The 13,274-nt window shown below is 55.5% G+C and overlaps 6 protein-coding genes and 1 non-coding gene across 7 annotated transcripts; 2 read left to right on the top strand and 5 right to left on the bottom strand.

Annotated features, from left to right (window-relative positions):
• Positions 1–1,059: 1,059 nt before the first annotated feature.
• On the bottom strand, positions 1,060–3,481 carry BO97DRAFT_448766 (acetyl-CoA synthetase-like protein; the record flags this gene model as incomplete). The annotated part of the gene is made up of 5 exons (XM_025698840.1): positions 1,060–1,103; positions 1,375–2,319; positions 2,365–2,542; positions 2,585–2,821; positions 3,056–3,481. 5 exons carry the CDS (start codon positions 3,479–3,481, stop codon positions 1,060–1,062), a joined length of 1,830 nt encoding a protein of 609 aa, XP_025553309.1.
• Positions 3,482–4,164: 683 nt separating this feature from the next.
• BO97DRAFT_433265 (uncharacterized protein) lies at positions 4,165–6,129 on the bottom strand (the record flags this gene model as incomplete). Its single annotated transcript, XM_025697588.1, has 6 exons — positions 4,165–4,659; positions 4,708–5,103; positions 5,155–5,432; positions 5,519–5,785; positions 5,842–5,916; positions 5,988–6,129. 6 exons carry the CDS (start codon positions 6,127–6,129, stop codon positions 4,165–4,167), a joined length of 1,653 nt encoding a protein of 550 aa, XP_025553308.1.
• Positions 6,130–6,748: 619 nt separating this feature from the next.
• Positions 6,749–6,822, bottom strand: BO97DRAFT_t98. Its single transcript has one exon. It is a non-coding gene; the product is annotated as a tRNA-Val (tRNA).
• A 316-nt stretch (positions 6,823–7,138) lies between these two features.
• BO97DRAFT_442040 (Gfo/Idh/MocA family protein) lies at positions 7,139–8,830 on the top strand. Its single transcript, XM_025698224.1, has 4 exons — positions 7,139–7,553; positions 7,603–7,916; positions 7,970–8,117; positions 8,173–8,830. Exons 1-4 carry the CDS (start codon positions 7,421–7,423, stop codon positions 8,772–8,774), a joined length of 1,197 nt encoding a protein of 398 aa, XP_025553307.1. The 5' UTR covers positions 7,139–7,420; the 3' UTR covers positions 8,775–8,830.
• A 57-nt stretch (positions 8,831–8,887) lies between these two features.
• On the top strand, positions 8,888–10,356 carry BO97DRAFT_21740 (alpha/beta hydrolase). Its single transcript, XM_025690624.1, has 2 exons — positions 8,888–9,753; positions 9,821–10,356. The coding sequence occupies exons 1-2, from the start codon at positions 9,054–9,056 to the stop codon at positions 10,150–10,152; spliced, it is 1,032 nt and encodes a 343-aa protein (XP_025553306.1). The 5' UTR covers positions 8,888–9,053; the 3' UTR covers positions 10,153–10,356.
• Positions 10,226–11,598, bottom strand: BO97DRAFT_365953 (putative phosphatidylserine decarboxylase). The gene is made up of 5 exons (XM_025692600.1): positions 11,470–11,598; positions 11,384–11,425; positions 11,197–11,332; positions 10,564–11,122; positions 10,226–10,505 (listed from the first exon to the last, which is right to left on the bottom strand). Exons 1-5 carry the CDS (start codon positions 11,527–11,529, stop codon positions 10,298–10,300), a joined length of 1,005 nt encoding a protein of 334 aa, XP_025553305.1. The 5' UTR covers positions 11,530–11,598; the 3' UTR covers positions 10,226–10,297.
• Positions 11,599–11,763: 165 nt separating this feature from the next.
• Positions 11,764–12,840, bottom strand: BO97DRAFT_469401 (S66 peptidase family protein; the record flags this gene model as incomplete). Its single annotated transcript, XM_025699840.1, has 1 exon — positions 11,764–12,840. One exon carries the CDS (start codon positions 12,838–12,840, stop codon positions 11,764–11,766), a length of 1,077 nt encoding a protein of 358 aa, XP_025553304.1.
• Between the last annotated feature and the right edge of the window lie 434 nt (positions 12,841–13,274).

Below are 13,274 nucleotides of genomic sequence, written 5' to 3'. Positions count from 1 at the left end.
TGCGCTGCAATGATGAGGCCGAGATGAATGCTTTCCGGTAGAAGACGTGCACCTTCCATCCTCCTGCCTCCTACATGTCGCACTCCACCACCACGGGATATGGCTGGTCGTTGCCTCGAGATATGGGGTTCGAGCTCCGGGAAGAGGCGAAAATCCCCAGCGTCTTCGCCTCTATCTGCGGCTGAATAACCAGGAGACTGTTGAAATCGCAGCAGCGAGAACAATCAGGTCCCAACTTCGCGATTTGCTGGAGCCCAAAGTGCTCGTGGGGAATGGCAGCAATCATGGATTGATTAACATGTCCGAGGAAGTCTTCAATGGTCCAGTCGTGATTGATTTGCAATCGGCAGGGAATTGTGGCCAAGGTTGGCTCCACCATCTGGTCAATGTTTTTAATAGGCACATTTCGCCCCGCCACAGAGAGTCCGAAGCGAACATCGTTGTTCCCAGTATAGGCTGTGATGACCAGGGCCCATGCGGCTCGGAGAACTATGGCGGGCGTAAATTCAAGCCTCGAGCCCTCCTGCTCGAAATATGGCATGTCGCAGTGATAATCCTCTACAGAACCTAGCTCCTCGACAATTCCGTTCTGCGATGGAAGGACAGAGGAGCCAGAAGAGTGGGTAAGAATGGATGTCCAGTATTGGCTGCTGAGGTCTGGATCCAAGCCTCCCAGATGGCCAATAAAGTCTCTGAAGCGAGGCCTGGGGCGTTGAGATGACAGGGGGCCGGATTTATACACGTCATTGACTTGCTGGAGGATAAGGGAGAGACTCCAGCCGTCATAGAGCGAATGATGCATGGTCAAGAAAAAAGTCCATCCCGCGGATTCATGACTATACGGGCACAGGGCGACCCGAATCAATGAGGTGCCCAGGCCAAACGAACACCCTTGTGTAAGAAGCTGGTCAATGCCATCTCCGTACTCCCATCGTAGTCCGTCTCTTGTGACTACTTGCACGGTGCCATGAGGCTCGAGATAGACAATTAGGGTTCGCAGGATATCGTGTTGGCGACATACAGTCTCGACGGAGCTTTTGAATCGATCCAGGTCAATATCTAGCGGTAAGTCATAGGCAGCCTGTGAGCCGTAAGTTGATTGACTGTGGCGCCCTTCAGCAGCTAGCATTTCAATCTGGAGGGGAGTGCAGGGGTAGACATCTTGAACAGTGTCCTCTGGAATTTCCCAGACTCTTAACAAATCGAATAGCAAAGTCGGCGAGGGGGCCACAAGTCCGAATGGGTGCAGATCCTCATGAGCCCCTGACGTTGCTCCTGGCAGCTGTTTTGTGCTCTGGCCCTGAGCATCAATCTGGCTGGCCATATGGCGTATTTCGGGGTGATTGAAAATGTCTGCAACAGTCAGAAACATACCTTCATCACGGAGCGCGGCCGCAAGCTTTATGGCCGTGATCAAGTCGCCACCAAGACGGAAAAAGTTGTCGTGGCTCCCAATCATCATCGTATCAACGCTCAGAACTTCGGCCCAGAGTTTCTGGAGCTGAAACTCGGTTTCGGATTCTAAAGGCTGCTTTTCCCCACCCTCGAGCGAGTATGCCAATAGGTCTTCGGTGCTCATCGAGTTGAGGAGGTGCTGCAGCTTACGCCGGTCTGCCTTGCCAGCAAGTGTTCGTGGCATGGAGCGGAGAGGCACATAGCGTGAAGGAATCATATAGGCTGAGAGCGTCTTAGACAGGCAAAGAACGAGGTTAGAGGTAAGCTCCTGGACTCGTTTCTTAACGGCCGGCGTCAAGGACATCAGAACAGCGTCACCCTTGTTGAATGAATCGTCTAGACAGAGGAACGCAACGAGGAGTTTGCGTTGGAGAGCATCAGCCTGTAGGCCCGTCACCTCGACGGCCATCTCAATCGTTTGGGGTAGAAGGGCCCTTTTCAGGTGATCCTCAATTTCACCTATTTCGATCCGTTGCCCATAGATCTTGACCTGTGTGTCTTTGCGGCCGATGTAGAGAAGGGTTCCTGTCTCGCTGTACCGTTCAAGATCGCCCGTCTTGTAGAATCGGCGAGGGCTCTTTGAATTCCCTGGGGTACGTGCCCATGTCGGATCAATGATGAAGGATGCGTTTGTTTTGTTGACATCTCCGAGGTACCCCCGGGCTAATAGAGGGCCCTCTACGAGCAGTTCTCCCACAAGGCCGATGGGGGTAAGTTGATGATGGTTATCCGGATTCACAATCCAAGTGAGAGCCGCGACCCCACTACCGTTATCAATAGGGTCTGAAGCCGTGGTAACCGTTCCACTACATGTGGCCGTGATGCAGGTCTCGGTGGGACCGTAGACATTCCTCAACTCGAGAGCTGGCGCCCATTTATCGATATGAGTCGGTGTCATCCCTTCTCAACCGAGACGCAGGTACTTCAGGCCTGGGACCAACTGGGGTGAAAGGGTATTCGCGAAGGATGGCGTGATGTGGGCGGTGTTGGCCCTTGATTTGTTGATGAACTCGGCAATATCATTCATGCGATGATTTTCCGAAGGAATGCAGACGCATCCACCGAAGAACAGAGTAGTGATAATATCCTCCAAGCTGGTATCAAAGCTGAACGACGCAAATTGAAGCACTCGACTCTGCTCCGAGCGGAGAAGGGCTTCTTGCCGGGGCCCTAACACGCCCGAGCAGAATTGATCGTGCTGGATGACCACACCCTTCGGTTTTCCAGTACTGCCGGAGGTAAAGATAACATAAAAGACGTTTTGCGGCTGGACATGATGACTTTCGGTCAGATCGCTGTCGTTCCGTTGAGCCGCCCTTCCCGATATATTGCTTCCGGGAGTCAACATATCGAAGGTAAATGGCGTCTCCGGTGATCCTGAGTGCCAAGAAAACGAGATCGGCGTGCGTGGTGATGAGTCTCGAGGTGAGCCTGTATGTTCGGATGTCTGGTTTCCGGACTCTTGCTTGGATGTGTCTAGAAATTGTGGCTGTAGACCGGGAAAGTAGTGAGTCGGCCTGACGTCGGGGGTTTTGGTGCTATATTGGTTATTCTCATGCCCTCCAGCGTCCAGGCCTTGAAGTATGTTCTGTGAGACTACCAGTTTAGAAGCCGTACAGAGAGGGGTCCCTGAGGTTTCTGACGAGACTAGAGCCAAGTCTGCCTTGCACTGCGCAATAATGTCGTTCATTCGGTCCAGCGGATGGGAGACATCCAGAGGAACGAATCCACCCTCGGCCATCGTGACTCCCAGCATTGCCACTACTGCCCAGACCGATTTCTCGAATAGTACTGGTACCAGCCGCTCGGGTCCAACGTGATACTCCATTTGCAACGTCCGTGCTAATTGGGAGGAATATCGATGAAGGTCACGGTATGTGAGAGAGCCATCCCATGCATGCACGGCTTCAGAATCTGGATGGAGAAGCACCTGTTCTTCGATCACCTTATGCACCAGGCGAGGCTGGGGTTGCGGTTGCTCCTTGTTCCACGTCTGAATCTGCTCTCTGTCCTTCCTGGTGATCATTTCTACCTGTCCGGTCGTTACGCCTTTGTCGAACAACCAAAAGGTCTGGAATATGGCATCGAAGTGGAGCGCCAGACGCTCGGCCTGCGTCGGTGAGATAGTTGTCAGATCGAAGATGACTTCAAGGTCCACCTCATGTTCCGAAAATGTGCATGACAGGACCAGGGGATAGGTGTGAAAATGGGAATTGGCGGCAGCCTCGTCAACCGGCTGCCCGAAAACACTTTGTTCTGCAGTCGACTCGGTCTTCTCGTCCGCTGGCTGTATTACAAGCAGGTTCTGAAAGTCGCATGCCTCCAGACAGCCTTGACTTAGCTTCCGAATCCTTTGAAGGCCAGTATGCTCATGTGGCATCATCTCCGTGGCCTGTGATTGCATATTCTGAAGGAATTCCAACAGAGATTGCTCACTGTCGATCCGAACACGGACTGGAACCGTGGTCAATGTAGGCCCCGCTATGCTGGCAATTCCTTCCACTGGAGCCGTTCGTCCGCTTAAGGTCACTCCAAAGCTGATATCGTCGGACTCGGAGTATTTACTTATCAAAAAGGCCCAGGCGACGCGAAGGATGATTGCAGTAGTGAACTGGCGACGATTGATTGTTTACTCATTTCAATTATACATGAGAATTTTTGGAACTCGCTAACAACAAGATACAGTCTCGTGCCATGATCCACCCGAATCTATACAGAGGAACTTGCTCGATGAGCGCCTCCTCCGTCTAATTCATAAACATGTTCATACCCTCCAGCCAGCTCATGGCGTAACATTGGCTGCTGAACCTCCATTTCACTCGCTGTCGCATCCCCGGAGACCTCACTGACCGTACAGCCCGACGTGGGAAGCTCGGCCTTGTACCAGTCATCTGCGGCGACAGGTTGAATTTTCTCCATCTGGGGCACAGTAGGATGCCGACGACGTCGAAGGAAGAAATAGCCGAGGGCGAGGAGAAGCGCGACCCCGACCACTCCTCCCACGACCCCGCCTGCGATAGCTCCTGCGGAGGAATGTGAAGAGATTCCAGTACCGCTCGATGGGGAAGGCGATGCGGTTGCTGTGGTGTTCGATTTCGAGACGAAAATATCTTTCAGGGCCATGCTGGCCCATTCGGAGGGATATGGTGAGGTCTTGATATCTGCTACCGTGGCAGAGGGGAGCGAGTATGTCATTAACCCCGGCTAATTCCATCAGCACAATCCCGAAACTCGTCTCGAGGGAGCACCTACGTCGAACCGCGAGCGCACTACCTCCGACTGGGCATCATAGATAAATGCCGGCATGGTGTAGCATCCAGCACTGCCGTCATCCGCCCAGGCCAAACGACCGCCAACTCCGAAGATCTGTCGGCCATAGGCCTGGCAGCTGAGCGTCATGCGGCCTTGACTGAGCCCGGCAGCATTGTACCACTTAAACGACGGAATGGAGAGATAGTCCACGTCGGTGATGACATCCTGAGACTTGTAGTCGGCGCCTCCGACCACGTAGATCTGGTAGGTGGAGGATGAAGGGTCGTGTTGGACTGTCGCGCAGAACTGCGTGCGCGAGGCGACGCTGCCACTGGTCGACTGGTTGTACCACTTGCCCGAGGCGATATCGTAGACTTGGACGTAGTTCCAGCTGTTCTGCATGCCTGTCAGCCTGGCTCCGTCCACCCCGGCAGAGCCTGCTCTTACCACTGTCATGGTCGCATTGGTCCCGTTGGCTATCGACGGCGTCTCCCCGCCCATAAACACCAGCAATCCTTTCTCCCCAACGGGGATATACACCAGCGCCCCGTTCTGGACGGGGGTCATCGGAGCCTCGATCTCCGTAATATCGCCGGTCGTCGTGTTCAGCTGGACCATACTCGTCGCATAGTCCAGCCTACTATCGGTGATCGCAGTGGTCGTGGACGAGTCCTGGTACCCGCCAAGCCAATACGCGCTCTGCAACTCAGGGACATTGGCGTTGACTGTCCACAGCATCAGCATCAACATCACACCGGCACCGGCACCGGCACTAGAAGCATCTTCTCTCAGATGATCACAAGAAACTCACCCCCGCCATCCAACCGCACTGGCACCGCACTCGTCTCCTGCACATCCCACTTCTCCTCCTTGATCGCATACTTCCACACCCGATCATCCAAACTGATATTACTCGCCCTCCGGCCCCCGTACAGGAACAAGGAACTGTTATCTTGATTCGACCACAGCGCCTGATCCTTCAGTACGGGGATCCTGCTATCCAGCAGACTCATCTTGTAATTCGCGCCATCGTTCATCGAAAACGACTCGGTCAGATCGAGTTGGAGCAGGTAGTTATCTGTCGCTTGTGTCAGCGCCCTTCCGTCTAACCCAGCGGTCCGTTGGAGAACAAACGCGAGCTATTGCCGTCATCCGGGACTAATCCCCCGTCCAGATCGGCCATGTACAGGACATCGTTGGCGATATTCACTACTCGAGGGTACATGAGTCAGTCATCTGTGCTCAGGTTATAGGCTGCGCCGGGCTGGTCGCGAACGTACCGCCGAATTGGTAGCTGCGACAGAATCCTCCCGACAGGTCCGTCAGCACCAAGCCGCGCTTGCTGAAGGTCGTATTTTCGGCCTGCGTGACGGTGATCGTAGCAAGAAGTACGAGGAGAGATATGAGGCGTGTTGTCGCCATGGTTGTAGGGACGTCGCACGGGAAGAATAGAGCAGCCCGGTGCTGCTGAGTGGGTTGAGAACAACAGCAGGGAGGGGAGGTGACAGGAAGACAGAAGTCAAGGAGGGGACAGGTGGGGAGGCTGAGCGACAGATTCGCCGGCGCCATCAGTGGCAGGGCAGGGCAAGGCAGGCTGCGCTGCTCTTAGCTGCAGAGTCCGTTTCATGATCGGCGCTTAGGCGGCGCCTACAGCTTTGGTGATGGTTGCTGGAGTGGGATGGCGCGATGCTGACAAAGGGTGTGTACAGATGCTCATGTTGTCAGGATTGAGAGCTTGACGAGTCAATAGTCTACTTAAGGCAAACTATTGGGATGGATTCGCATGTCGAGGGTGCTTCAGTCGGAGGTAGAGTGAGGGCTGAGAGCGATCAGGGGAGGAACCGAGCATGTCGCCAGATCGGGTCCACAGCCCTACATTGAACTAGTCTTATATTCTCGCTGATTGGTACGATAATGTTGCGAGTGACGGGGTGGATCCAAAGCCAATTTCGAGTCTGAGGCCGGTTGTGGGGGCCAAAAGAAACAAGTTGAAGTTGAAATTGCTTGGGGGATTATTCAATGGGAATTGAAATAAAAAGAATGACCAGACTGGGGCTCGATCCCAGGACCTTATCGGTGTTAACGATACGTGATAACCAACTACACCATCCGGCCAATTGATGAAGAACTGGTACCATTATTCAAATATGTTCCAATTTTTGTCCCTAATCACATTATCTCATAAGCCAAAGCACTGTAAATACGAGATAGCTTATTGTGATTAAATGGGTTATGGTTAATATTCCAATTTGGTCCAGAATCGTGTCTTGGGAATGCCAATTGGCTAATCTTCTCAGCGGTCACCTGCTTGAATCGCTTCGATAGCAAACATAGTAGGATGGTTTAATGGTCAGACTGAATCATACCTCCAGGATGTATACACTAATGAACTCGAAGTATGCACGACGTCAATAGACCGTCAATGCTGAGGTGATGAACGACCATGCCCCTGGAGATTAGACCATCATAGATCCACCACTGGGGCAGTAACTTTCATTGACTGTGAGTGGAAGAGCCATGAATGTAACAGCAGTTACACCATTCCATGAACGAACCTGATAGCAGGTGCAAGAGTGACGGGCTCTAAACGTCATCACTCTCCATCTCGGCGCCCACAACAACTTCCACATAAACATCCTCCCAGGAACCACCGTCTCGACCGCAGACCCGAGTATTCTTGATCAAAAAAAAAACCTGCGAAATTCAACGCACAATGGCTCTCGTCCTTCAAGGCGCTACTTTCCTGCACCAGTACGTGGGCGCATTCCTGCATTCCGCGCCCCAGAAGAGGCCCAATGCCCTCAAACTCGGCGTGCTCTCCTCCGCCCAGATCAATGCCGCTGCCAGTATGCTTCCTGCGCGACCGTCTCCACACTCACTCGCTGACCCTCGCAGTCATTCACCCCGTCGAAACACACCCCGACGTGATCCTCTACAGCATCGCCTCCCGCGACGGCGCGACCGCCGCCAAAGCCGCCAAGCAGTACCACTTCACCAAGTCGCACGACTCGTACCAAGCCCTCCTCGACGACCCGGCCGTCGACATCGTCTACATCTCCACCCCGAATGGGCTGCACTACGAATGGGCCTCCAAAGCCATCCAGGCGGGCAAGCACGTTCTCTGCGAGAAGCCATTCACCTCGAACGCGGAGGAGGCCCGCGCGCTGATCGACCAGGCTAAGGAGAAGGGGGTGACCATCGAGGAAGCCGTGAGTTTTCTACGCCATGTACCTGTCCGTGTGCTGTCACTAAGATACCCTAGTTCCACTGGCAATTCCACCCCGCGGCGCACGCCTTCCGCCGCATTCTCGAATCCGGCGAGTACGGCCACATCATTCGCACCGAGGCGATCATGACGGCCAGTCCCGGCGTGCCCAAGGGCGATATCCGCTGGCAATATGACCTTGCCGGTAAGTGCTCCCGTTTCGGCTTCTGTCGGTCGCATGCTAACAACAAGCAATGCAGGTGGCTCAGCCATGGACATGACGTACGCGCTCTCGTTCACGCGCTACGCGCTCCGCACGCAACTGCCCAAGACCATCCACTCGGTGACGGCGCGGCGGTCGGCGGACGACCCGCGGGTCGACGAGGCGATGTATGCGTACCTGACCTTCGAGGATGCGCAGGGCCGCGAGGTGCACAGTCGCGTGTACACGGACATGGCGCGCGCTTGGGCGGGCGGCGTGGTGCCGCGGTTCTGGGAGCTGCCGTCCATCGAGGTCGAGACCGAGAAGGCGATCATCTTTTTCTACAACGCCATGATGCCGCACCTGTACCACTACATCGCCATCACCGACAAGACCACCGGCAAGACCAGGTACCAGCGCCAGTACCGCGGCGGCCCGCTATGGGAGAACGTCACCACCAGCGACGGCAGCCGCGGCGGCAAGACCGCCTGGAGCACGTACCGGTGGCAGCTGGAGGCGTTCGTCGATGCCGTCAGAGGGAAGACGCCGGCGTACTGGATCCCCGGGCAGGAGAGTATCTGGCAGATGGAGTGTATCGATCAGTTGTATAAGGCGGCCGGATTGCCAGTCAGGGGGGAGAAGACGGACGAGAAGCAGTGATGGAGGGAGGAGGCTGGTAATGAATTATGCCTGTTGGCTGGACAATATGTATGGAGTAATACACCAAGTATGCAATTAATGTTTGATCTGCCTGCTACTTCCGAGGAGGGATGACGTTGAGTTGATTTCACCGCGCTGCAGGCTCCACCTGTAGACCGGAGAGCCTGTTTATAAACCCGCACCAGCAACACCTTGTTTATAGCATAATTACTTAACACACCTCACTCCCTCTTTAATTCCCAATCCCCCCTACCGACTAACCTACCGCCCATACCCAAAATGATCCCCAAAACCGCCTCACGCACCACCCTCGACCCGGAAGTCAAGGACTTCCTCACCTCCAACCCCAACCTCCGACTCTCAGGTCGCGACCTCTTCGACGAACGGCGCCACCACGTGGAGTCCTTCAGCCTGCGCGCCCTCCCGGAAGCCAAACAACCCCCAATTCTCCATGTCGAACACACAGCAATCCCCAACGGACCCCACGGCACGATTCCACTGCGCATCCTGTATCCATCGCGGCCCTTCTCAACCCCATCGTCCACCACATCCCAGGACCCCAACCACCCGGCCCCGCAAACACCAGCCCTAATCTACTTCCACGGCGGCGGGTACACGGTGGGCAGCGCAGACGACTTCGAGCCCGGTTGCCGCATGCTGTCAGAGCAGGCGGGCATCCAGATCTACCTGGTGGAGTACCGCCTGGCGCCAGAGTGGCGGTATCCAACGCAGCTGGACGAGTACGACTGCGTGCTGGAGTGGCTACGCGGCGAGGGCGGCCGCGCCCGCCACGTCGACCCTGATCGCATCTTCGGCGGCGGCGACAGCGCCGGCGGTAATATGACTGCGGCCATGTCGCTGCGGCGCCTCGATCGCGACCAGCGCGGTCTGGATGGCCTATTCTTGCTGTATCCTGAGGCTCGCTTGCCGTTTGATACCCCTGCGGCTGCTGAGAATAACTCCGGCTTGTATTTGGAGTGTATGTCTTTCTTGGTTTCCCGGTTTGATCTGTAGTTGATTGGGGACGGTTTGCTGACGCGCTACAGGTAACGGGATCTTCAACTTCGCGGCCAACTATCTCCCCGACGGGGTGCCGCCGGGTAGCAGGTATATCTCGCCCGGAATGCAGCCCGTGGACTCGCTGAAGGGGCTGCCGCCGACGAGGGTGTATACGTGCGGGTTTGACCCGTTGCGGGATGTCGGGGTGGAGTTTGCGTCGAAGCTGGAGGAGGCAGGTAATGCGGTGGCGTGGAGGCACAATGAGACGCTGTGTCATGGGTTCTTACAGATGGCGCCGTGGAGTGAGGCGGCCATGGCGGCGTTGAAGCAGGTGGCCGGGGATGTGAGGGATCTGGCGGAGGGAGGGGAGAAGAGGTAGAGTAGACGGAGTCATGGAGCAGGGTTGCATAGACATAGATTCAAGCAGGCTGGTATCATACAAACATACAATTCGCTGCGTAACGTATGCGATTAGCATCGCATCGTCAACCCTTCACACCCCACACCCCACACACCACACCCTATTACACCTTCTCAGCCGCACGCCCCAGGCTCATGCCCACCTCCACGTCCGTCGCGATGGCATTCTTGCTCGCCCGCAGCAGGTCCTCGTCGAACACAATCCGTCCCCGCTGGAAGGCGACGATGATCGACGACCCACCGAACTGGAAATAACCCAGCTCCTCCCCTTTCGCAATCTTCGCTCCGGGCTGCTGGAACCGCTCGTGGATCCTATCCCATCAGCACCAGCATCACTCCCCCGCTTCAGTTCCAGAAAGGAAAGACTCACTGCACAGTGCCGACCTGCGCCGCTCCAATCGCCACAAACAACACCTCCCCGAACTCCTCACTGTCGATAACCACGTAGTCCCTCGCGTTCCGCGTCAAGATATCCACGCGACTGCGCAACGCAATAGGATCAACCTCATAATAATCACCCGGCATACTGCGAAACAGCCGTACCGTGCCACTCACAGGGCTATGATAGCGATGATAATCCTGCGGAGAGAGCCGGAAGCTCGCGACGGGGCCGTCCGCGAACTTGGGCCCCAGGTGCCGGTCCATCACGAGGTTGGTGATGGAGAAGTCGTTGCCCTTGATCCAGATGGTCTTGCTGAGAGCCACGGCCTCGTACGCCACGACGCGGCTGTCGGCGACGACGACGGCGGCGCGCGGGTTATCGGGCTCGAAGATCGGCCGCGCGGACGGATGGTGCGCCCGCACGAAGAACTCCTCGAAGGTCCCGTACTCGTTGATGTCGGACGGCGTGAACTCCGACATGTTGATATGGTAGAAGTCGATGAAGCTTGCGATTTGGTTGCGGGACGCTGGCGTGGCTTCTTCTTTGCCTGCGGCCGTTGGTGTTAGTCGCGGGTTGTCGCGTAGGGGTTCATGGGGGCTACAGGTAGGGAGAGGGGACTACCTTCTTGAATTGCTTCGCGGTGCATGTATAACCGCATCAGATGGGTTGTGTCCAGCCATTCGGTGAGAGGGTTGAACAGGAGGAGCAGTTTCATTTTCTTCCAGAGGGGTTGCTGCTCGCGCAGAAGCTGGCCGGTCTGCGGCATGTTAGCTTTGCTTCTAGACAGTGCAGAGGGAAGGGGGCCTACCTTGCGATCAATGGTGAGCCATCCCACTTGGCGGTTTTGCACCTGGAATTGTTAGTCTTGCGTCAAAAGAAGGGATTGTTGCGCACCATCTTGACCCGGGCCAGCAGGTCGTCGGCTATCTTGTGGAGGAAATCAAGGATGCCCATGTTGTCTGGCTACAGTTTGAACAATGTGATAAGCTTCGTCGGGGGTAGAGAAGAGGTGTAAAATGATTCCGCAATAGAGATTCGATATATGTTCCCTCCGCATGCGGCGATGATGTAAGGATGATGGTTCTTTGTGTTATGCTTGGCACTATCCCAAATAGTATACGACACTAATTATGTATGGACAGCTATCTAGAATTCATGATATGCACAGCAGATGATACGAACTATACACTAAGCCTTACTGACTCCCGCCTCCAACACCACAAACTCATCTGCCTCCGAGTCCAGCCTCACCCTCGCCCCAAACGGCAATGTCAAGAATGGACTCGTATGGCCAACATCCACATTCATCAGCACCGGCACCTCATCCTTGCGTCCGACCACCACATCCAGCACCTCCTCAATAACCTTAGCCAGCTCATCCTGCATGCCAGCATCATACTTATATCCCCTCCCAATGACCAACCCACTAATTTGCCCCAACACCCCCGACAGCGCCAAATCCACCAGATTCCCACGAAACCGACTAAGCGCATACGGCAAATGGAGACTATCGCCGCCCATCGCCGACTCAAGCAACAAGACCCTCCCAGCCCACGAGTCCGGTGCATACACCGTCCCCTGCAGCCGCTCAACGATATGCACCGTACCGCCATACAGCCTCCCCTCCGCACGACCGCGCCGCACCCATCGCCACGGCGGCGAGACGCCCATCTCACGCACCTCCATCGACGCATTCTCGCCAAACTGAAACGGATTATGCTCGACGGCGCACCGCTGCGACCGGGGCAGCGGGCCCACCACTTTGCCTGGGTTGGTCAGCACATGCAGGAAATGCTCGACGGTGAAGGGCAGCGGGCCGCCCACGTCGGCGAAATCCGTCAGCACGCTCGGCCCGTAGAAGGTGCGCAGGCCGGCGCGCGACTCCAGCGCGTAGTGCAGGAAGGTGGTGTCGCTGTAGCCGACGAAGATCTTAGGGTGCGCGCGGATGAGCTCGTAGTCCAGCGCGTTGAGGAGCTCGTTGGCGTGTTGTCCGCCGAGCGTGCAGATGATCGCGCGGATCGTGTCGTCGCGGAAGGCGGCGTGTAGCTCGGCCGTGCGAATGCGGATTGACTCGGCGATGCTGATCTTCTGTGGGAATGGGGTGTAGATAATCTGGACTTGAAACCCGAGGGATTCGAGGAAGGCTTTGCCGCGGTTCAGCGGGAGGGGGAGGATGTCATTGTAGCGGAAGGAGGGGGAGACTAGGGCGATGGTTTCGCCGGGTTGGAGGGGGGGTGGGAGAATGGGTGTGAGACTGGTGGACATTGTGGTGTTTGATGTTGTGATAGTATTGGGGGTGGTATCAACGGTGGTGATTCAGAATGAAGATTGATCTGTATAGATGATGATAAGTGATTATGAGTGCTGTGTGATAGCCAGGCCTTGAGGGTCATCGACTCCCTTATATAGCTGAGAGACTGCCATCCTAGCTAACGAGTCAAGCACGAGTGCAAACATCAGCCACAACGTGAAGCGCAAAAGGAGAGAGTTGGGATGTTTGCAAATGCCACTTCATGAATCCTTCGAAGATGCGGGGATGGACTGATTGGTGCTTATCGCCCGTGAGGGGGTGTTTGCACGTTTGCTTCAGTTTGTCTGTGTTTGTCTTGTTTGTCCTGTCGGCAACCCCGATGATTTGCTCTGTTTGCATTTATTGTTTACAATTGCATCATCCATCCTCAGAAGTAAAATCATTATTA

The sequence above is a fragment of the Aspergillus homomorphus genome, assembly GCF_003184865.1.
Source record: "Aspergillus homomorphus CBS 101889 unplaced genomic scaffold BO97scaffold_10, whole genome shotgun sequence".
NCBI classification, from domain to species: Eukaryota; Fungi; Ascomycota; class Eurotiomycetes; order Eurotiales; family Aspergillaceae; genus Aspergillus; species Aspergillus homomorphus.
This window is presented reverse-complemented; position numbering and strand designations above follow the sequence as displayed.